Genomic DNA, 23,060 nt, shown 5'->3' on the forward strand with positions numbered 1-23,060 from the left:
AATATCAAAAACTCTTCAGGGTATCATTTCACAGTAGTTTCACTAAAGCAGTAAAGATGACTCTATGAAGAGCATTTCCACACTAAACCTTGCATGCCTCAGTTTTGTGACTGGGGGATGTAAGTGCACCCTCACCCTGATGTGTGCAACCTCAGACTTGGCTGTTCTTGGTAATTTACTGTCTTAATACACTTGGATTTGGATTGATTTGAATTTTTAAATGCCCCATGTTTAATATTCTTCATGTTCTTCTAATACTGTGATCTCTCTTATTCCTTGTCAGGTATTTGTGAGTAGCAGTGGAAAATACAGCGAACTTGGCCACCCGTTTGGGTATTTAAAAGCAAGCACTACTTTAACCTGTGTAAACCTCTTTGTGATGCCTTACAACTACCCTGTGTTACTTCCATTGTTGGGTAGGTAACAAATTTGCCTTGGACTGCCAATGCAGCTGCTTCAGAGTAAAAGCAAAACAGTAATGGTTGGTGTTCTGCCTTAGTTTGAGACGTTATAAAATAATGGAGATCAGAGAGTAGAGAATGTTGCAAACTCTTTTAACGTACTTTGGGAGGAGAGGATTTTCATACCCCCTCTCCCTTTTTTTCTCTCCAGCAGAGGAGGAGAGCTACCTGCTTCCAGTGCATGTTTGATGCTGTTCACCTCCTAGACACGTAGCCTCTTCCTTAACCTGGAGTAAGCTTCAACCTCCATTCTTTTCCCTCATTTAGGGTGTGGTGTATCCAGGTTTTACAGTTGCTCTTGTAGCAGCTTATTTTTTACTGGAAGATCAGATGCAGTGTTTGCCACGGGTGTTGGGAAGAGGGAATTCCCTAATGCAGTTCAGAGCACTAAGAAGGAATTGAGCAGTGAAACAGTCTGCATTTCTTCCCTGCCCTAAGGACCAGGTGTTTTTTTTTTTCACTCCCACAATGAAATCACTTTCTGAGGAAAGACGGTATGAAAATGTGCTGTGTGAGTAACTGCCACAGTAATTGTGGCTGTTAGGGATGTGGCATAAAAGTAGTGGCAGAGAGGAGTTTCCAGGTGCCACCAGCCCTTTTAGTTGCAGATGCTCTAAGGCTTTTTTGTTCTAATTTTTGTGCATGTATTTAGTGATGCAGAATAACAGTGATCAAGAGAATTAACATTGAGTCTTACTGTCTTACTCAAGATTTTTCCATTCATTTCTAGGAAAAAAACACCCCAGAACGCAATTCAGGAATGTTTTTTCATAATCCTGGTCATAACCAAAAAAGAAGAAATTTGTGCTTGCTGATAATGTGTCTTTTATAGTTATCTGTGTAGCCTGATAATTGTCGCAGCGTGCAAGGATACTTCTAGACTAAATTGGAGTTTCTGCAAGTTTGTGACTCCTGAAATACTGCAGCAGATCCTCTAGCTGAAAAGCCATCGCTGATCCTAAATTAATTTCTCTGCTCATTTTGATGTTGACATTTGCAGTTCTGCTGTGTCTTCCCTGCCAGCTCTTGTCTTCCCCCTGCCTTTTTTGCAGGGGTGTAAAGCTCTTCCCACTCTTTGGAGAAAAACACTTTTCAGTGTGTGTAGAGCTATTCTGCAGTTTACTCACCTGGTAATCCAACATCTTAAATTTCTGAAGGCTGTTTAAAAGGAAAATGCAGAACTTCTGCATTGCTGGAGTTGTAAAGCAGATGTTTTCTTCAGAGCACAAATCCTGTGCATTCCATGTTGTTAACACAAACACATACACAATGTTACCTTCAGATCTCCTTCTAGGACTTTGTTTATCCTTGGTCTCTAAGGCATGGTGGAATTAAGGTCTGTGGAATATACTTACAACTCGAAAGCAGATCTGGGCCTGTTCTGCTTAGCAGGACAGAAAATGACTGAGATGATAAGAGCATAACTGGTAAATGTAGATGTTTTTAATAATACTGACTTGGGTTTGTCTCTTTAGATAAAGTAGGGATTGTTTCTGTTGTTTCAGGTATGTCTCAATACATACCAATACTGGATACTGATGGTTCAGCAGAGGACTGATTTGAGTGTGTAAAACCAATTTTTCATTGCTCTCACCCAGATTAAAAAGGATGTGAGAACTCCCAAGACCAGAAGTCTGTTCCATTTAGCCACTACCACCCATACTGACACATCAGTGTGTTCCTAGTGGCTCCTGCCCTGCTGGTAGAATGTTGTGTTGGAGAACTGGGACTTAGTTTGGGGTAGTGCTGTGGATAATCTCTCTCTGTTCCTTTTCTGACTCTATCAAAGGCAGAACCACTTTACAACTGTATATCTGTACTGTCAAGTGACTTATGTGTGTTCAATCTTATAAACAGAGATAGATGGTAAGATGCTTAAGAGTTTTTTTCCTTGCATTTTTCCTCCTGCATTCTTGAGCAGGGAAAGTTATAGTTCTGTTTTAGGAAAAATAACGTAAGAGAAGGCCCTAAAAGACAGGTAAGGTAGGAGGGAATGAGGAAGCTTGCAGATGATACTTCAGCAAACTGAAGCAAGGTGATTTTATGTCTTGGTTTCTGCAAGAGGAGTCAGGAGTAGCTTGGTGGTAGGTTGCTTCCAGGCCTGAGGAGGTGGGGTGCAGTTTTTTGTGCAGTGTAAGGCAGCTGCTGAAGGCAGAACTTTTCACAGAGAGATGCTGATGTGCTTTGATGCTGAGTGCTTGGCCCACAGATTACAGAAATTCTTCTTGGAGAATTGTTGCCTGTAATTGATATGAGCAAAGCTGTTGTACTTCAGGTTTTGTTCTGCCTTATTTTACAGCCAAGTTCATAAAGTAGAAAGTTGAAGGAGGGGTTTGAGGGAGAGCTAAGCAAAGATGAGGTGTATTTCTAAATGCTTCTGCCTTGCCTAAGATGTTTCCTTGGCTGCTTTTAGCTGCATTGGTGGGAGGGCAGGCACTGCTGGGCATGGAAGTGACTGTTCTTTGGGAGTGCCAGCAGAAGCAGCCGTGAACAGCCATTATGAAATAGCATCAGAAGATGGTTAATACCCTTTCTCTGTGGGTCTAAATATGCAGGAGGATGAGCTTTTAAAAAATGTCTGCCTGTGAAGGGCTGCAACATGGACAGTTTCCTTTGATGTTTTTACAGGCTCTGTGAGAGAACCTGTGAGTAATGATTTTATATTTTAGAAGCAAAGGGCTGTGTTTCTCACCAGCATGAACACAGCACACTGTGGTGCTGGGAGAGAGAGCTGAACATTTTGTATCAGTGGAGAAAGAGTGCCACAATAAATACCTTTCTTGATGTTGAATGGTGTTTTCCATTGCAGTGCCTTATTTTTGGCTAGGTGGTTTGCAGAGAAGGATCTTGCTCTCTCTGAATGTAAAATCCTGACTCTCTACTGCTTAGAGCAGTGGAGTGTATCTATTAGTGCATAATTAGGAGAATTACAGGAGTCAACAGGGTATGGTGGTGTATTTGTTCAGGTGGAATTCAATATGAGTGGTGATTTAAAAAAAAAAAAGTGTCAAGTTTTACTTTGAGTTATGTGGTGCATGAATTGTTCTTGTAATTTAGGCTCCAGCTGAACTACTGAAATTACCTGCTGACTCTTCTCCCTCTCATGCTATGTTTTTAACTGTTCACTGATCTTAAAGGTGCATCCAGTCCCCTTCTGTAGCGCTGGGTGTTAAAGGTCTGTATTGCTGTCCTGTTTGTCACAATTCTGTTGGTTTGTACATTCATCTCAAGTGGATAAAGACTTTGCAACATAGTTTTCAGTTTACTGGTCTGTGATTTTACCTGATCTCTTGAGTTGTTGCAGCTTGCGGCCCTTCCCTAGTGGTTTTTAATACCTTGTTCCTGATTATCCATTGCTTTTAGCTCCCTCTGAATTCAGAAGTAAAAAATTCTGCATTAAGTGGACTATACAGAAATTAGTATCTGAAAATTATTAGGTGGGAATAAAATGAAGTTATGTAAAGATTTTTTCAATACTTTATACTTTTTTTCTGCAAAAGACATAGTTAACTTGGCTACTGTTAGTTTGCTTATTTATATAAATGAAACTTGTGGCTGTGTTTACCACCATGACTGTCACCCTTCCCAGGGTAGGAGTTCCTGCTGTGGGGAGACTAATTTTAAATAGACAAATCTTTACTGAAGCTCTACATAGATTGGAGAACTTCCTTCTTGGGTAGCAGAGATCAGGGAGGTTTGATGTTTGATGTCTGGGAGTACAGCTGAGCACGAGGGTGGTGCCTGTGCAGTTACTGGTACAACCTCACAGAGCAGGAAGTGAGACAGTAATAAAGTGCTGATAAAGGGGTTAAGGTTCAAGCTGTACTCACAATCAACTCATAGACTATAAAATGTTAGAACCTACTGTAATACTGATCATTTTACATTTTAATTTTTCTTTCATTTTGAATTTTTGGAGGGGATGTAGTTTAATTTGCATTTTGCTGCAAAAAGGTAATAGGCCTGTAAGATAAGAATGGATGTTATTTTATATTTGCCATATGTCATGATACTATCACAGGTTCTTTTGGGTAATAGTGCTAAGCTTGTGGTATGTTGAGATCTTAAATGGAATTCTGAGTTGTCCTCTCAAACTCCACTCCACTTCCTTCAGGTCAGGGAAGTACAAGTGGGATCTGTAGTGTGGTTTTTGTATGTGACCCAGAATTCATTTAGATTGGAAAATACCTGTAATGCAGTGTGGTTTGACTGTGAGAACTTGGGAAATAGTACTGTACTATCTGTTCGATTTGTGCAGAATACTATGCCAGTCAAATTTTCTTCTACAAATGTATCTTCCTGAAAGCTCACTCTGGAGAAAACAATTCCCTTGCTGCATCTATCTTTTGCACACTCTTCTGTGCACCTCTGTCTCCTGCAGCTCTCCCCAGTTAATTTTTGGACATCCTTTTCTCCAGTCCTGCATATCCTTCCATTAGCCTCACTTTGCCAGCATACTACCCTACTAAAAAAGCCCTTTATTTCAATTGATAATTAATAATTTCAAATGATAAATTGCAAGATACTGTGTTTGGGTTTGATTTTTAGAGATCACTGTTGCAGTACATAGTGTGCCCAGCAAATAGGTGGTCAGTGATTCCTCAATGGCAATATGCTCACCTCTGGTGTGAGCACAGTGTTCCTAAAAAAGTATCCAGAGGAAATAAGTGTCTGGTTGTCCCTCTTGTAAAGGGCAGCAGTTCCTGTAGGTAATTGCTTCTTGTCTATACTGGGGGAGACTTTGCTGCCCTGGCATGAGGCAGGTGGTGTGGCTGGAGGAGACCCCTTCTCTGCCAGGGCACAGCTGCTGCTGTTGGCAGCAGAGTCCAGCAAAGCTGGCCAGAGGGATTCCCTGATTTGATTTTTTTCCCCTTTCCCTTTGATGCCAAACAATATCTTTACTGGAGACCAAAGTTCATCATACAGGTTGAACAGAAGAAAGCTGGTCTGACAATGGAAATTGAACCAAATTAATGTTGTTGGGTTTAATCAGATACAGGGACTCCTTTGATGCAAGAGAGAGGCAGGGAAGGTGAAAATCTTAACAGGTGGATCTCTTGCACCTTCCATGCTGGTGGTTGTGTGCAGTGTTTAAGTCTGATGTACCTTGTAAGTTTTGCTTATAATGGGGAATTGCTTTGGACTGCCTACTGCAGCTAGGATGGGGATTCCCAATCCTTCACACCTATGGTTAAGAGCAGTTTTTGTGGGAAAGCCCCATTGGGAGGTGGGTGGAGGGAGAAAAAAGGGGGGGAGATGTGGCACGGTGCAGTTTTGGAGAAAGCTTATGGTCTGGGACTGTATAAATAACACCTTCTTTTGTTGTTTTCCTTGTTGCAGATGACTTGTTTAAGGTTCACAAACTTAAGCCAAATCTGAAGTGGCGACAGGCTTTTGACAACTACTTAAAAACAATGCCTCCTTACTACTTACTGGTATGTTCCTCTTCTCATTTCATCCTCCCGGGTATAATGGCTGGTGTCACCAGAGTCCTGTGCATCATACCTCTTCCTAGTAAATTTTTTTACGTCATTATGATGACATTTTTAGGTAGTAAAAATTTTGCTTTGCAGAGGTATGTAGATTAGGTCAAACATTTTTAAGAAATAAATAAATAAATTTGTAGAAATATTGAGTAATAGTAATTATGTTAAGATATTAAATGTGTTTCCTGTTCATTAAACATTAAATGAACTCTGAACAAAAGTACTTTAGATTGTTGAGAGAACCCAAATTTGGCATTATTTTTGTGACTTGATGAGGAAAATGCAGATTAGTTTGTTTATTAATGTGGGTGAAGTGCTGGAACTTGGGAAGCTGGGCCAAATAAGGGGTGGGGGGAGGCACTGTGTCACCTTTTACGTGTAGCTTGGACAATGCACCTCAATATGGACTTGCATCATCCCGGCTATTCTGGACCTGAGCCTTTGAGTGGAAATTGCCAGCGGCACCACGGTGTGTGGTGTCTTGGTGATGTGGCATAACGTCCATTGTGAGCTAGTTAGACACCAAACTCATGTCACATGTTATCTGAATAGACTTGAATTTTAGTGGCCAAAAGTGGAAAAGCTAGAGCACTAATCTGTGTGCCTTAGCTTCCTATAATTGAGCTTATAAATTTCTTTTTTAAATACTTATTCTCTTACTATTGTGTATTTTGTTTTCCTTATAGCCATTAAAGAAAGCCCTAAGGATGATGGGAGCTCCAAATCTGATATCAGATAATTTAGATTGTGGACTTAGTTACAGTGTTATCTCTTACCTTAAAAAACTCAGCCAACAGGTAGTATTGATAAAACCTTTGCAATTAGAAGTGCGTTGATGATTTAGTTTGTGGTAATCTGATTATAAAGCAGCTAATCCCTGTGGGAGTTCATATGGGTGTGCAGCATATATTATAATTGAAGACTGGTGAGCATTTCCACTGAAAATATGGATGAATCCAGTGTGGTTCTGTAGCCAGTGATTGTGCCTTCTGTAAGCAGTGGAGGGGAGTGCAATGAGGGCCTCCTCAGCTATATTTCAAGTATCTGCTAGACTTTAAACTTCACAGAAAATCACTAATTGGATTTGTGGCTGCTCTTGCCGTTGTTCTTCACAGCTGAAGTCAGAGGCTTGCTCTCAGCCTCGTGTTTATTTCCATGTGTTCCTTGGCAGTATGCATTTTCCAAAAAAATTGTGTGTTCTTGTCCATGGAGAATAAAATCATAGTTCAGGCTTTCTATCTGACCTTCCTGTTTCCATCAGATCAAATCCATTCTATGTTTAAAGTGTGGCCTGGTGGGAAATAGTCTTTATCTTTGTCAAGACTGCCATTCCAGGTGTAACTGCCTGGAAGCCCTTCTTCCTTAACATGAGGGGCTCTTAAAACAGTATTTTAATGTCTAGAAGTCAGTGGGGAACAAGTGCAGCCTTTAAAATTACAAAGAAAAAAATCCTCCGCCTTAAAGAATGCACAAAATGTATCCCAAAGCCTCTGAATGACTGAGCATCTACTAGACTTAATAAAACTTCCTGTGGTATTTTGGTAACTTAATGATGTGCAAATTCATATTATTTATCTGTACTGTGGAGTTGGAATGACTCGAGATGGCTGCTGTGGCTTTCACAGGCATTCTCAGCACATGGAACAGTTTGAATGTGTTGAATGCTTTATAAGCTCCTGTGTAGGGACAGGCAATTCCAGACTTCTGCTGTGCTCCTGCTGTCCTTAAATTCAGAGTTTCCCACAGATAATGAAGCAAACGGTGCAGAGGAGGAGATCTGGGGGAAGTGGGTTGCGATCACCGTGGGTTTGGGGGTTTTGGTTGGTTGGGGTTTTTTTCTGGAGGTATTGCAAGTGGGTGAAAAAAATACTCTTACTTTGAATACAGTTAGAGCTTAATACAGTAAAATTCTCTGTAGCTATAATAAGAAATCTGTGCCCATTGGAGAAGTGATATGTTTTTAGAAGCTTACTCATAAAGCAAAATTCTTTTACAACTTTTCTCCCTTGTGTTGTTGCAAACATACAGGGCAACCCTTAGTACACAGGTTGTTTAAAAAATAAACTGAAATTTTGTTACTGTACCTGAACAATACTGTTGTTTTAGATGCAACTTTACTGTAACTTAAGGCATCCTACATTCCATTATGTTTTTTCTTTCCCTTTAAAGATGATTCTTCAGAGACACAAAAGAGTCACAGTCTTGCAGCAAAAGCAGGGGTTTTCACAGACCTCCTACTGGCATATAAATTTAGATACACTGGCTAAATATTTTCTAAATGCTAGCACGTTAGGATTTCTTTATGCTTGAGATCTAATCTATGTAATCCAGTATATCCCTGGGTAGGTAGTTGGGAACTAAATTTGTAGTTTTATTCTGCTAATGTACTGTGTGTTTTGTACTGGAAATGTGCAATGCCTGCTGATTCTTTAACTCATGGTGTGATTCCATTTTAGACAAAAGTAGAATCGGAACGGATAATAGGTTCAGTGGGTAAGAAAGTTCCACAAGAAATTGGAATAAAAGTGAAAAATCACTCCAGTGGCCTCTCCTTGGTACACAGTAGGGACTTTAAGCAACTGCTGCAAGGGATCACTGGGGAATCTCCACTGAGACTGGCGGAAATGAATGTTAAAGAATTTGCTGGCTTCCACATAGGACTTCTAAACAAGGTAAACAGCACAGTAATCTTGCATGACTAAGCAGTTAATCTTATCTGTTTTAAATGGGTAACTTCTATGGACTTGGTGTAGAAGGAAGTACTTTATTGAACTGTGAAAAATGCAGCGTAGACATAAATAGGGAGTAAATGGAATTTTTGCACTTGATTTTGCGACACTTTGAAAATCCCATGATAGTAAACAAAGATTACTGTGTTCTAAGTGCCAATATTTGCAAAAGACAGCTAGTGTTGTTCATCCAGGAATTAACGTGCTTAGTCTTAATGGAGCTGAAATTTCAAACTAATGCTGAATAAGGTCTTGTTGAAAAGACAGCCACTGAGCTTGCTGTATCCAGTTATGAAGCTCTGAAGTTACTTAAGGATATTTTTTAATAGTTAACATTATAACAGTTCATAATGGAATTTCTCCATGCATGAGAACTAATGGATTAACTGAAAGTTACTTGTTTTGTTATAAAACTAGGATTTGAAGCCACAGGCCTTCAGAAATGCGTATGATATTCCTCGTCGCAGTCTTCTAGACCAGCTAACCAGAATGAGAACCAATCTCCTGAAAACACACAGGCTTATCTTGGGGCAGGATGAAGGTAAGGAGTTACAGTTCTTCATTAATAGGTTGGAGAGAGTACAGCTTTTTTTTTTTTTTCCTATTTCCTTGAATAATGTTTTTTGTCTTTGGTGTGGGAGCAGAGGTGGCCATTGCATCTCTTGCTGAGTCAGACAGTCTCCTTCGCCTGGCTCTGAAGGGGAAGGAAGGACATTTTTGCCTTCTGTCATACAAGATGTCATGCTTGCTCTGAATTTTAAAAATAAGTTTGATGGGAGAGCTTTCCCATTCACCAAGGTTCAGTAAACATGTTCTATGTAGTGATGGGGGCTTAAAGCAGAGAGGGTCTCACTTTGCTGGTGGTCTAAAGATGCAGTTGTCAGCATAGAGATCAAACCTACTTATTTTTCCTTTCTTCTTCTGCCAATTAAGCTCAGCTCTTGCCAGCCTTATTTCCACAGTTGTAGTCTTTAGCTCTTCCTCTGTAGTGAAAAGAAATAGTCATTTCTAGTCCTTAAATGCTAACACTTGCAATTGAAGGGTGTGAAGTTTGTATGGCCTTATTTTTAAGGTAGACTAAATGAAGAGCTCTTGTTCTGTTGCAGACTGCCTTCACAGTGTTCCTGTTGCTCAGATGGGGAATTACCAGGAATACCTGAAAATGATGCCTTCACCTCTTCGAGAGATTGACCCGGATCAACCAAAAAGACTTCACACCTTTGGCAATCCATTCAAACAGGATAAGAAGGTAGGAGGGGCCCTGCTGTCTGCTGTGCCTTTATATTTGACATGGCTTGAAATAATTTGTGGGTAGAATTTCTCCCCCACAATGACAATATATTGCTGACCTGTCCAGCCTTTTGTCATGTGTGGGAAGGAGGGATGTCTTCCACATGGTCCTAGAGAAACATGGACTGAATCGTGCTGGTTTACAGAGTGGTCCTGGGTTGTCTCTGGTTACATTGGGTATCTCAGTTCTGAGAGCTGTCAGGTGTTTTGAAAGCCATTTGAATTTGAGCACAGAGGGACTCAGTTCATCAATGAATTAATGAAACAGATCCTATCCTGTACTGTTATTTAAATTATTATTTTTTTTTCAGGGTATGATGATTGACGAAGCCGATGAATTTGTTGCTGGGCCTCAGAACAAGATCAAGCGTCCTGGAGAGCCCAACACTCCGGCATCACTGAAGAGGAGGAGGAGCATGTCCCCACTGCTGAGGCGGCCACAGTCACCGCCCGTGGTCACCAACCATGTGGGTGGGAAGGGGCCACCAGCTGCTCCTGGATCCCCCTCCTACCTAAACCTCAAAGGTGTGCCAGGAAATAAAGGTATATTAGCTGTAGTGCAGCAGCTTGTTTGGTGGGAATATCTGGAGAGGAAGGGAAAAGGATCTCTCAGCATGTGCCTGTGCTTCGGTGTTAAGTAGGAATGAGTTTCTTTTGTTGGCCCAGATAAACAGGCTGCTGCTAGAGCTAATGAAATCTGAAATTAAAAAAACCGGTCTGGAGGTAGAAAGTATCTCAGCTCAGCTTTTAGTTCTTGTTTGTGTATTCTGTGGAGAAGGAAAGTTAAAATATGGTTGTGTTCATTTCCCAAAAATACTAATTTTCATACCCACCTGCTGCAGCAAATGGAGTCAGAAGAAAACTTGGTTAGCTGGATTTGGGGGAGAGAAGAAGAATATTGGTTTACTTAGGAGTCATAACATTGAAATAGGAATACAGAAAATGGTGACTTGGTGATAGTGATACGAGATGGTAACAGCCCAAAGGGATGTATTCCCTTGATCACATCCAAAGTTGAATAACATTGCTGGAACACTGTCCAGCACTGCCAGATCACTGCACATCACTTCAGACAAAAAGGATACAAAACTATTTCTTTTTGGGTTTTTTGATACTTCACTTATACCGTTAGTAAGATATGTGTTCTTCATTTGTAGATACCAATAACAGTGTTGTCCAAGATGGCAATGGAGAGAAGAAAGCAGAAAATTGTCAGTCACTGGAAAAACAAATTGATGGCTTATCCATGCAGATGGCTCCTGCTGTTCCAGCTGCTGTGGGAGAGGATGAAATGCTACCCAATGACTTAGACTCTCTACCTGTTGAATTCAATTGTTTGAGTGAAGATGGGTTGGATCATAAACCTGGTACCAATGCACTTGTTCGAGGGCCTCTAAATTATAGCGTGAGTGGAGATGACCAAAAACGGGCCGTGGAATCCACGTCTGAATCTGTGCCAAATTCCTTTAAAATAACACCTACCATGCTGGAGGGAAACAATGCTGACATCAAAATCAAAGTGATGAAAGAGGTTCGCAAACCTGGAAGAAGTAAGTTGTTTGGGTTTATTTTATTTTATCGGTATATTATATGTGGTGTTAGAGAGAAGAGTTATTCCTTGAAGTAAGGAACTATTTTCAGAATACACTTAGCTCTAGATTTTGAGTAGCTTCTGATTGCTCTCATGTAAGCAGTGGAGGGGCAAAGAAAAGGAAGAAATGCTGGGCAGGTGAGTTGAAGTTCAGATTTGTGCTTGAGAGGTTGAGTGCCAAGCCACCCTGGTTGCCCTCAAAGACACCATTACTGGTGTAAGAGGTGCCCTGTGAAAGCACCTTTAGATGTTTTGTGTTTGTGATCAGTGATCTAAAGACTGCCTTACACTTTGCTGCTCCTTCTGTATCTGTAGTATACTTGTTGCTCTGTGTCCATCAAAACTTCCTTTGCAGGGCAAAGGCATATCTCTTGTAAGGATGCATCTTGGAATGTGTTTGAAAAGGAATATTAACAACTAATAGCAAAGAGAAGTTTTTTTTATTTTGTGAGACTGTAATTAGTGATGGAACACTATTGCAAAGACTAAAAAGACTAAAAATTACTTTTTTCTGTTTTCCTGTAAGGTTGGGTAACCCCCCAAAATCTAAAATATTGTGGGGAAAAGTATCTTGCCACCTCAGCCTTTGTTACATGTTTTGGCTGTACTTTTATACAGGATCAAAACCAAAACACTAACCTGAAAGTTAATGTCTGTGCTGTAGGATTTGCCATAGTAACTTATTTTTCCAATTTTTATTAAATGGCAGCTGTCCCTAATGTGGTCTGTGTCTGAGTGACTAATTTCTACAAACTAAACGACTGGATATTTTTCTAATACATTCTCAAGTGCCAGTAATTAGTATAATGGAGCATTCTTAACTCTCCTGCTTTTTTCATCCTGTGTTGCTTGTGGCACACTGAGGCTGTTGAGAGGAGAAGCCTTTTTTATGCTGCATCTGTAATTTATTTTTAAGCAGTTTTAAGACTTCCTACTTGGGTATGTCTTTGCTTTCTGTTTTGCAAAGGGGGCTCATCTAATTTTATGCCAAATTCATGTCTGATAAATGGTGTTGTTGAGTGAAACAGGGCTATGTTCAGTGTGAGTCACTTGTCTTGTTGCAGAGTTCAGGCAGTCATTGAAGAAAGAAGCTAAATAGTAGTGGGTGTGGGTTAACTATGTACATCTGTCCACAGTTCTGACCATTTATCCTCTCTGTGCCTGCTGCATTGCTCTGAGCAGGCTCTTGGTCACAGCACCATAAATGCCTTTATACTGGATTCAGATGTGGAAATGTTGAAACGATGCTGTTATTTAAATTGTTTTTAATTTAATGTGTCCAGTTTATTCTTTTGCAGTGGACATATTTGTCTTGTACCAGTGAGATAGTGATGTTGTACTCACACTAAGGATTGATTATTTGTCCTTCTAGAGAACTAATCCTGACCTTTGCTTGCAGAAGCAATGGCTCTGGGCCAAATCAGGGCTTGGTGGCCCTGTGCATGTTAACTGCTGATGCTGGCACTGTGGTCATGGAGGTGGGAGGCTTCTCTACCTAGCCTCCATTTTCTGAGGATAAATGTTCCTAGCTGCTACTCTCAAAGAAAACCTTATTCTTTGGTACCACATTTGAATTACCTGATCATCAGTATCACTTCAAATCACTCTGTCACTTGTGTTCTGTGCATAATGCTTATGTGGGAGTTTTTCTTTCTTATGTATTTTATCATACACAGACATGTGAAACTGGGCTTTGGGTTTCCTTTTGGCTGTTAAGCTTTAGTAAAATTGCATTTGCAAGGTTGATTTTTAATACATGGTTTGCATTTTTATCTCTTTTTAGATTATGAAAAAATATTCTCTCTTCTCGAGGAGGTGCAAGGACCTATGGAAATTCAGAAGTATTTCATTGAATTTGCTATCAAGGAAGCAGCAAGGTTTGTATAGATATAAGTGACTCAGAGTCATAAATTAAATATTAATTCAGGTCATGGTAGTAAATCATAAACTTTTCCAGTACTATTATTTTCTATTTTCTGTTTTGACATATTTCAATTATTATAGTTGTTTTAGTGGTCAAAATACTGTTATGCATGTGGAGTGTAAATAGTCTTTACTTAAAATTTAAATGTGAATTACAGAGATGGGTTGATACTGAAGACCAGGCGAAAATTTGGGTGGGTTGGGGAAGGGTGACTGTATTAAATTAAATTTTCTAGCCATTCTAATGCCAGAAATTAAAGAAAACCCCTCCATACTGGAAACAGGGAACCTCTGGTATTACAATTTGTCATGGCTGAATAGTCTTTAATTTATTCAACTGTATTTTTGGCAGAAAAAAATTAAATTACTCTCCCTCTCTTCTGTAGGTTTAAAAAACGAGTCTTAATACAACACTTAGAGAGAATACTAGAGGAACTAGATTTCACCAGCCCACCCAACAGAGTTAATCATGTCAACAGTAGATAATAATGTACCAGCCAGACGAATGCGGACCAGGAATGAGTTTGCTGTGCCACAGAAGAGTGGAAGAGGATGTAGCTGCTGCCCTCACCATCTTGGCAGTCAAGTGATTTTACTGTCACAGTCTGAGAAGAAGCAGTGGAGCTTTAACTTTAAGAACCTGATTCGGCAGAAGCTGGGCTATTACCTTAAGGATTTGCTATGAAAGGTGTGGCTTTCTCCTGTGGAGGGTGCTGTTTGCTCAACAGGCGGAAGAAAATAACCATTGCTGCCCCTCCTGCAGGTGATGAGAATTTACTCATTTGAACGCTGTCATTAGACATTTACGTGCTATAGGCAGCAGGTTGCACTAAAATGGGGCACTGTCAAATGCACACACTGTCTGCATCGTGGAGAGAGCCCGTGTGTTCCCAAAAAAACCCTCCCAGAAACACCTGCACTGGTAAAAATTGCATGTTGCCACCACAGAGACAAGGGTCTTGTTCCCAAGAACTGCTAGCCATGCCTTTAAACTTGAGATTCAGTGTAGATTGAGAGTAAAGAAACTGCTATTGTGTTATTGAAAGCTAAAGACAGCCCTGTGACTGTTACCACCCGATGGTCACTAAACAATCTACCTCAGACTCTCTTCTGTTTTGTCTGCAGACATTATGAAAGTGCACCTGAGGCTTCCCAGGTCCCCGACTTCAGTTCTCTTTCATCCTGTGAGGAGGACGGAGATTCTTCAGGTGGCCTTGGCACACGCTGTGCTTTGGAAGCACTAAAAGGAAACGCTTTTAAAAACGTGTATTTTAATGTTCATACAAAAGAGATTATTTTGAACAGTATTGTTACCAGATCACTAATTTGATATTTTAACTGTATAAATTTTTTGGAACATATGTATATATAAAATAAACCATTTTATTAATTTTTAAGAAGTGCTAATCTGAGGAGTCTGTAGTGGGCAGCACTGAGTTCCTGCAGTTGTCTGTTACCAACAGACTGATGATATTTTTGTAAAACCAGCTGAACCTGGTCTTGCACACCCTCACACAAAGCTTGTAGTGATAGTTGCTGAATGTGGTTGTACCTGGAGTACCTGCCCACGTGTCACTCAGCTCGGCCTCTGTGGGGTGCACATTTTTATTTGGTTTTAAGGGCACTAAGTTCCAGTTTACCAAACCCTCAGTTACCTGAGCTGGCGTCCCCTCCTCCGTTCCTCTTACTGGTTTTTTTCCAAAGGTGATTTATGTATCGCAAAACATACAAAGAAGACTGAAGCACTTGCATGTAATTATTATTATTTTCTTTAAAGCAGTACCAATAACATGCCAGTAGGAAGTGGCTCTTTGGATAAGTGCGTGTTTTCGGTTGTTCGCGCGTAACATCCTCTGATCCTCTAACAGCTTTCTTTAGGAGACAGGTTGAAGTTGTGCTTGTGTTAACTTGTGCTCTTGACCTCGTATGGCAAATATTCCATGGATTCCAGTTGACTTGCCAGGCAGGGAAACAGATTTTCATGGTGAGCTTGTACTTCTCTGTTCCTGCTGGTATTTTTAGTACTAGCCAGCCTGTGAGGCATCTTTTCCATCCACTCTGAAGCAGTGGCATTGACTCCTTGGAAGATGCAGTTTGACCACTGAGATTACACCAGTGAAATTCAAGAAGGAAGTGAAATTCAAGAAGGAAATAAAATCCAGCGACAGCAAATCTGTCACAGTGTGTATGAATGAAGTGACACAGGGGAAGGCATTGCTATGAATGTGCCCTCATTCTTCTCTTAGAAGTAACTTTTATTCATCTGTACAAGTTGAATGTTTTTTTAAAAAAACCACGCAGAAATACCTTGGAATGACACAAAGGGGGATTTACTCCTTCAGAATTTTACATGGAAGCTGTTTGTCTGCATGATGGACCTCCCATTCCTAATGTTGGACTCTAAAGGGATTTTATTTGCAGAGGGTCGGATATACCGTGCATACCTCATCATAAAATGCCCTGGTTACATGCATCAAGTTGCATGTAATATGCTATTTTTGAAATAGTAGGTGGTAAGAGGAGACAGCTTTCTTCCATATAGTTAATGGCTGTTTAATTTTCATTCCTGATTCCAGAGGCACTCACTTGATCATAGCGTGTCTGAGCAGGGGCTGAATTTTTAACTAGTGACCTCGTTAGTATGTAAACCTGCTCTTCGGGTGTGATGCAGTTGGCTGCCAAATCAGCTACAGGAAGCTGGTGCATTTCATTCACATGTTTGGAATCTTATGCCTCAGAAGCTACAAAATATCCCATTGAAGTACAAACAGTGAGAATATTTCTTTACGTCGCTGTCGTTTTGTCTGAATAAATTGAATTTGGGTCAGAATATTAGAAGAGAAGAAACCATATGTATGTATATATAGTGAACTGGATGTGAGTCTTTCATAAGGAAGGAAGGAAGATGTACCATCCTCACAGGTTGTGTCAGTGCAGAGATGAAGAAAAAGGAGCAACAGTTACTGATCCAGGAGCACAGTCCTGAATTCCACATGGAGCTCAATGTGAACATGGTTCACTTAGGAAGCAGAAAGTGCTCCAGAGCCGGGTTAAGGAAGATCTTAACAGAGCGAATTCACTGTAAGACAGACCAAAGTGCTGGATGTGGGTGGAACATGCCTTGGACATGCCTCAAGCTGTGCTGGCACTGCAGGGACAGCCAGGAGGGGTCATGCTGGTGTCAGGCCTTGCCTTTCCTGGTACAGACCATGACCCAGCAGCCACAGCTGCCTTACAGGGCCTGTCTGGTCTGTACAACAGCCCCTGCACAGCAGGAGTGTTCCTCAGGAGACAGGACAGGTCCATGATACATACAGGGATTGGAAGCTGTTTGTGCTCTTCTCAAACTTACATTTTTGAGCTCTTGCCTAAGGTTGAAGTAATGTGCCACATTTAAACTGGAATGTTGGGAAGTAGGGGAAAAATTACAGCTCTGTGTCTCCTATAAGGAGCATTGTTTAACAATCAAGATTAACAAATTTAGTGCTTGCCTTCCTGTTGTGGGTAGAGAGGTTGTGTGGTGCTTTGGAGTCTGGATACCCGGATATATTCTGCTGCTTCCATTTTCTGACCCTCTCTTAACTAGGCCTCATTCCATGTTATCTTTATTTTTTCCCATATAAACATCAAGGAGTTTTCCTCCTAAGCTAAGAGCGTTTATCAAGTGTATTCTTGCCCGGGTTTAACCAGCATCAGGAAGTGATTGTCATCTTCTAAAATAACAACTGTGGAGGCTGTTACTGTGCTATGGTCAAGCAATTGTATGTCTCCCTTTGTAGGAAACTAAAAATACCCCCCAAACCCTACTTTTGTTCTTTTTTTTCTTCTAATAGATTTCTCCAGGTTCTCTGGAGAACTGGCTGGCTGAAATGGCAGCAGTGTAGGGTATTGAGTTTGTTTCAGTTTGTTCTGTTCTTTAAAATCTACTAAGGAGCTTCTGATGGAAAAATACAAGAGGAAATGCGTTGCCTAACAGAAACAAACTGTTAAAAATAACTACATAGCTCAACTACAGTGCTTCATACTAGGAACACAGCAGCATCACACCTTAAGCAAATGGACTCAAGAGTGCTTGTCTTGAAGAATGTACAACCTATTTAAGCTGAAAACAGGGCCAAAGACACTTCAAGTCTGGCAGAAAGGAGGTTTGGCAGAGATCTGAAGAAAGGATGTTAAGTCAGAGGATTTAAAAGGAGCTGCTGCTTTCAGATCTGCAAAAACAAGTTGAAGTCTGTCTTAAGTGGAAAGAGAAGAAACTGGAGAAGAATAATGCCTTGGGATTTAGCAACAATCCTGTGGCGTGCAGGAGTTGTTAAGCCGTATTCTAAATCTGAGTCTTGTGATCATTTCAGGGAGGGCAGACTAAACAAAAAATGCTGGACTTTCCTGAACTTCTCCATTCCGTTTCAGCTGCAACCCAGCGCGTTGTTTCATCCGTGAAAGTAGACTGCTGGCTTGGCTTTATCCCTTGGTGGTTTTATTCTCTCATTCTGTGTTGTGTTTGTTGCTGTTGTTGTCTCTTGGTAGTGGCTAAACCAGCGTGGCCAGGGAACCCTGAGCTGGGAGTTCAGGCAGGAGTTGTGGGAAGAGTCAGTGGGAAAAGCAGCCGTTGCTTCTGGGCTGTGAAGGTGGTTCAATGAGATGCTTCTCGGGTCTGGTAGCACCAGTCTGGTTCCTTGAACAGCTGATTCCTGAGTGTTCAGAAGAAGAATGTGCCAAGGAAGGAGTTAAACTGTTGTACAGCCTCGTGGTAAATGCACTGGAGGGTATTTCCATAGGCAGTGGAAGCCACATGGCTTTGCCAGGAATGGAGACTTCTGGTACCATGTAAGGAAAACAGTATCACCCCAAAGCAGGAGTTGGGAAGCTCTCAAACCAACTGCATATTTAAGATTTTGAGCTTGGGCTGAAACTCTCAAACAATTCATGGTGAATTCCAAAAGAATAGTTTGGCTTGGGAAAGGCAGTGAAATGGAAACCTGATCAGAGTTTTGCTGGAGATCTGGTTTTTTGGAGAGCTTGGGGAAGTTTTATCTTCACATCTGCAATGGGAATTTCACAGCTAATTCCTAGTCCTGGATCAGCTCCAACTGCAGTGAAAGTAGCTGGATCCTTGGCATTTATATATGCTTGCTGTCATGTCAGTCACTGTCACTCCTCTAATGCAAACAGTCTTGCATAATGTCTCTTAAAACATTGGACAACTCTAGCAATTTGCTGTATCCCAGTGCTCCACTCACCACTGCTGAGCAGCCTGGCAGGAGGGACAGAGCTATTTGGAAATCATCCTCATAGTGTATGCCTGTTTGAAAAATACAGCCCTGCAGGATGGTGAACAGGAGCAGAGGGTTATAAAGCACTTCAGTAGGTAAAAGGGCAAAGCATTTTTTGTGTGGTCAGCCTGTTTCCTGTCATGTTCTCCAAACTTTATTTGTAAATGTTTAATATGTAGAATGTATCAGAGAGGTTCAGCCTTTTGTAAAGGATGGGTTTGGGAGACTTCCCCTCTTGCTTCATCTTGCAGCTGTGAGCCATGTGCTTGTGCAGAGGTAGAGAAGGATGCTGGGCTGTGCTTGGGTTTTCCACAGGGAGGGACTCTGCTCTGGAACCATCCCAGGTCTTGAATGTGTGACAACAGGCAGCTGGAGCTGGATTTTTGCTGGATTTGTGGAAATACATTTACTGTTTCTTGAGGTGGTGATGTCAGTGTGAGCAGTTACTGTGTGGGCAGGAGCCTGTCAGTGTTTGGGGTTCCATCATGAGCAGCCAGAGGTCTCTGATCAGCACACGCTGCTGTAGTAGCTGCCTGATCTTTTGGCAGTGGGTGCCTCAGGGCTCGAGGGTGCTTTCCTAAGTAGGACAGAAATAAAAAATGAGCCCTCTTCCCCAAGATTGCAAAGTGATTAAAAAAAAAAGGCATTTTGCTGATTGCGGATGATTATAATGCAGCTGCTCAACAGTGACATCCCAGCCATGGAAAAATAGCATTGGTTCTTTGAGCTGTTTTCCAGTCTGTGCAGCATATTAAAACCCTTCATGCACAGCTGGCACATTTAACTTTGATTATGTTGTTGAAGTGACTGATCTGAGAGCAGCCTGGATCCCAGTTGCTTGCAGAATTTGAAAATAAGGTTGTTCCAATTCATATGCAGTTGGTTATTTTGGAAGAGAGACAAACTATCTCGAGCAGTTTTAGGGCTGCTAATTAAAGTCCTGTGGCTCTCCTCTGAGAGAGTCTTTAAAGATGGATGGAGGGACTTACCCAAGGTCATATAGTGTGTCACTAGCAAAGATTATTATAAAACCTGTGCCCTAATTTGGTTTTGTAAACTTGAATCATTTTCCTGGTGTGGACAATCCCATCACAAACCAGCACAGTAGCTGCTGGGCTCTTGTGTGTGTCAGTGGGCTCCTTCCTCCCTGAGCTCTTCCACCTGCCAGCCTGGGTCTGGCGTGGGAGCAGCGTGGGATAGGGACAGGACAGGCTCCCTATGGCTTCCACACAGAGGTGGCTGAAGGAGGTGCCTTTTGCTGGAAGTGTGCTTGTGAAGCTGGAAAAAAGCAGGAGCTTGGAAAGAGGGAGATAGGAGTGATGTAGAGAAGCTGCCCAAGCCTGTGGGCACTGGTGGTGGTGCTGCCTCTTTAAAAAGAGTTCTGGCTTCTGATTCAGGCTGCTCCAGTGCCTTTCCTTTCCCAGTGTATTTTGAAATTGCACTGGCATCCCTGGATTCAGGGCTCCTCCCTCTGCGGTCAGAGAACAGACAGAGCTTAGAAGACACTCTCCAAAATGATTGTTAGTGGAAAAGGGAGACAGGTAGGAGACTCGGGAGCTCTGGAAGAAGCTGTTCTAGGTGAATCACATCCAGCAAATCCTCCTGCGGGAGTGTTGTCAGAGAACAGGAACACCAGTGTGCAGTGGCAGCGTTTGGCTTGCTGGGAGCTGGATGTGGGCAGGACGTGCTGGGGCTCGGTGCTGGTGAGGGATTAGGGAAGAATCTCACCGAGCTGCTGCTCTGAGCCCCTGCAGCTCCAGCAGGTGAAACCGGGTCAGACCCACTCCTGGGAACGGGCTGTGAATTCCCTGCAGGAAAGGCAGTTGCTGGTGAATCACAGCCCAGGCTATGATGGGAAATGGATAATAGGATGAGCGATGGCTTTTCTCACACAACAGGACCCCAAGCAGGTTCTGACCTCATGGGGCAGCCGAAAGCTGGTTTTTGTCTGGGTTCTGGGTGGCCAAACCCTGCATTCCTGTAGATGTGAGCACGGCAGGCTCTCCTTCCCAGGGTCTGCCTTTCACCCCTGGACTCGGTGTGCCCACTCTGCTGAGGCAAGTGGGGGCTGTGAAAGCAAGGAGAGGAGAAGGGACAGCTCTTGTCATGATGGGAAAGCAGGTTGAAAACACCAGTGAAAGCCTTGCCCTGCTCATCCTTGGGCATGGACACGTGGGTGGGGAGCTCCTCTGAAGGGTGGAGGCTTGCACCAAGGCTGTGTCTCTGGGAGGCTGGTTGTGTGCTCAGCACGAGGCTGGTTGTGTGCTCAGCACGAGGCTGGTGGCAGTGCCTTGTGAGGGGTGTCACGATGCTGGTGGACTCTGCTCTGTCTGAAGCTGATCTGATGTGACTCACCCCTTACCTCAGTGCTCCTGTTTTAACTTGCACGCTGGCTGATCTCTGCAGAGTGTCCCGTTGCTTGGCTCCCCAGAATGTGCTGGGGTTGAACTCTCACTTCTGCCCCTTTCAAGCTCTGCAGTTGCTACCTGAGCACAAGAAGCAAAGGCAGAGAGGGGAGCACCTTGCAGGCCTCCCCTGCCCACTGCCCATATCGTGCTGTGCTGGGAGACATCTCAGCCTGTCTAATTCCGAGGTTGTCCTCCCTGGCCAACCCAAGGCATCAGCGTGGCCGTACTTGCAGCAGACCTGGGTTTGTTAACCAGCCCTGTTGCACCCTGTAGGATATGTGTGTCCCTTCCACGGGAGTTAAATGTGGACCTCACTCTGCTGTGGCTTTTCCTTTGTGATCTGAAGCTGCCATATTCATACAGGTGTGGAAGGAGCAGACGGCTCCTGCTTCAGAGTGATGGTGGCGACTTTGACATTGAAATGGCACCGCTTTCTCCAGGGTCCCTCAGCAGAGATCTGTGTGTGACTGGAGCCTGCAAATCAGAGCAGGGGGGTGGCCTTGGGGAAGGAGGGGGTGTTATTTGGCCCCCTCTCTCCCCTCCGTGTGCTTTGTGTTGTGCTGGGGAGGTGTTGTGCTGGGGAGGTGGTGTCTTACTGTGGGGTTGGGGGCTCAACCCAAGCCTGTGGATGCCTCAGGGGCTCTGGAAGTAGTCCAGGGAATGACAGCTTGGTGTGGATGTGGGGAAGAGAAGCCTCCCTTTGGGGCACCTCCCAGAGTAGCTGCTCCGAGACTGCTCTGGGATGCAAGTGTCTTCTGTGCACTTCTGTGTCCAGAATGGGGGAATAAATCACTGTGTGCACAGGACATTCCTCCTGCACCCTGCACTGCAGCAGAGACCTCCTGGGGCAGAGACAGGGGATGATGGAGCAGCCTGGGGATCCGAGGACGTCAGCACTGGCCTTCCATGTCTGGCCCTGAACGGCTCTAAAATACACAGTACAAATACCTTGGGGGAGGAGGGGGAGTTTTTTTTTCCCTGCTTTTTCTTTTTTTTGGCCTTTTTTTGCCTATTTTTTTTCTTAAATCCAAAGTGAAGTGCCCCTGCAGCACCACGTGCCTCTGGCAGATCCCAGGGAAACTGGTTCAGCCAGCACCAGTCTGGGCAGGGAGGGCACTGTCAGCACCGGGTGCTCTGCCTGGCAATGAGGGTTCCACTGGGATATGAACTGGGAATAAAGAGCAACATCTGTCTGTGTGGGGGCCTGTGGGTTCCCCAGGACTATTGGCATAGGACGAGCCACTGGTTTGATAATCAAAATGTCACCTTTTAATTTATTTTTTCCTCCCTCTCCCTTCCTATTAAAATGGCCTGGGAAGCCGTGACACTGCACAGCCTGGGCTCCTGCCAAGGAGCCCTGGGGCTTGTGTTCCTGCTTGTGCTGCCAGGCTCCGGCTGCCTCGCTGCTCCATCAACTCCCCTTTCTTGGCTGGAAAAAGGATTAAGTTAGAAGGACAGGAAAATTAATTAGCTGCCATTTTAAGGATGTAGCTTTCATTGCAGTCTGAAGTGTTTTGAAATGACATTGTGTCAGTGAGACCAACCTGGGGCTGATTAAAAGGCTTTTACCTGCCGGAATACCAGATTTATTTCCGCTGGGGTTCTGGCCCCGGTGATTATGGCTTCAAGGTGAACCTCAAGGCCAAATCCAAGGAGTGTTTTGCCTTTGCTGTTAGTGCCAGCCGTGGAAAGCTGGTACCAAAGTTTTTTCTGCTTGTTTAACATTCAAAATAGCCTTGCTTTGCCCTTCCCCTCCACAGGCAGGCTGCCAGCTCTGCACAGCAGTGCCTGGGACAGCAGGGAACTGCAGAGTGAGCTGCAGCTTCCCCGCCTGGCTGGGGGACTTCCCACAGGGAGCTCAGGGGCAGCGCTGTGGCCCCGGATGCTGCGGGATGGAGC

The 23,060-nt window shown here is 43.0% G+C and overlaps 1 protein-coding gene across 7 annotated transcripts in view; it reads left to right on the top strand.

Annotated features, from left to right (window-relative positions):
* The window catches only part of LOC113969500 (integrator complex subunit 6-like), a 40,382-nt gene extending 25,502 nt beyond the window's left edge, over nucleotides 1-14,880 (top strand). The window contains exons 9-19 of one of the 7 annotated variants that reach the window (XR_003534876.1): nucleotides 284-416; nucleotides 5,802-5,896; nucleotides 6,634-6,744; nucleotides 8,404-8,619; nucleotides 9,094-9,217; nucleotides 9,783-9,925; nucleotides 10,278-10,509; nucleotides 11,124-11,516; nucleotides 13,341-13,434; nucleotides 13,867-14,243; nucleotides 14,606-14,877. Coding sequence is in view for 5 of the 7 variants with exons in the window: in XM_027687265.1 (XP_027543066.1) it covers nucleotides 284-416; nucleotides 5,802-5,896; nucleotides 6,634-6,744; nucleotides 8,404-8,619; nucleotides 9,094-9,217; nucleotides 9,783-9,925; nucleotides 10,278-10,509; nucleotides 11,124-11,516; nucleotides 13,341-13,434; nucleotides 14,606-14,810 (1,746 nt within the window). In the remaining 2 variants the exon portion in view is untranslated. Of the gene's footprint in view, nucleotides 1-283; nucleotides 417-612; nucleotides 694-5,801; nucleotides 5,897-6,633; nucleotides 6,745-8,403; nucleotides 8,620-9,093; nucleotides 9,218-9,782; nucleotides 9,926-10,277; nucleotides 10,510-11,123; nucleotides 11,517-13,340; nucleotides 13,435-13,866 lie in introns of those variants that run through there. The other 6 variants (XR_003534877.1, XM_027687265.1, XM_027687261.1 and 3 more) reach the window with 6 other exon arrangements.
* The last annotated feature ends 8,180 nt before the right edge of the window (nucleotides 14,881-23,060 follow it).

Source organism: Neopelma chrysocephalum, unplaced genomic scaffold, assembly GCF_003984885.1.
Source record: "Neopelma chrysocephalum unplaced genomic scaffold, ASM398488v2 Primary Assembly neopelma1_73b, whole genome shotgun sequence".
In the NCBI taxonomy this organism is placed as follows: Eukaryota; Metazoa; Chordata; class Aves; order Passeriformes; family Pipridae; genus Neopelma; species Neopelma chrysocephalum.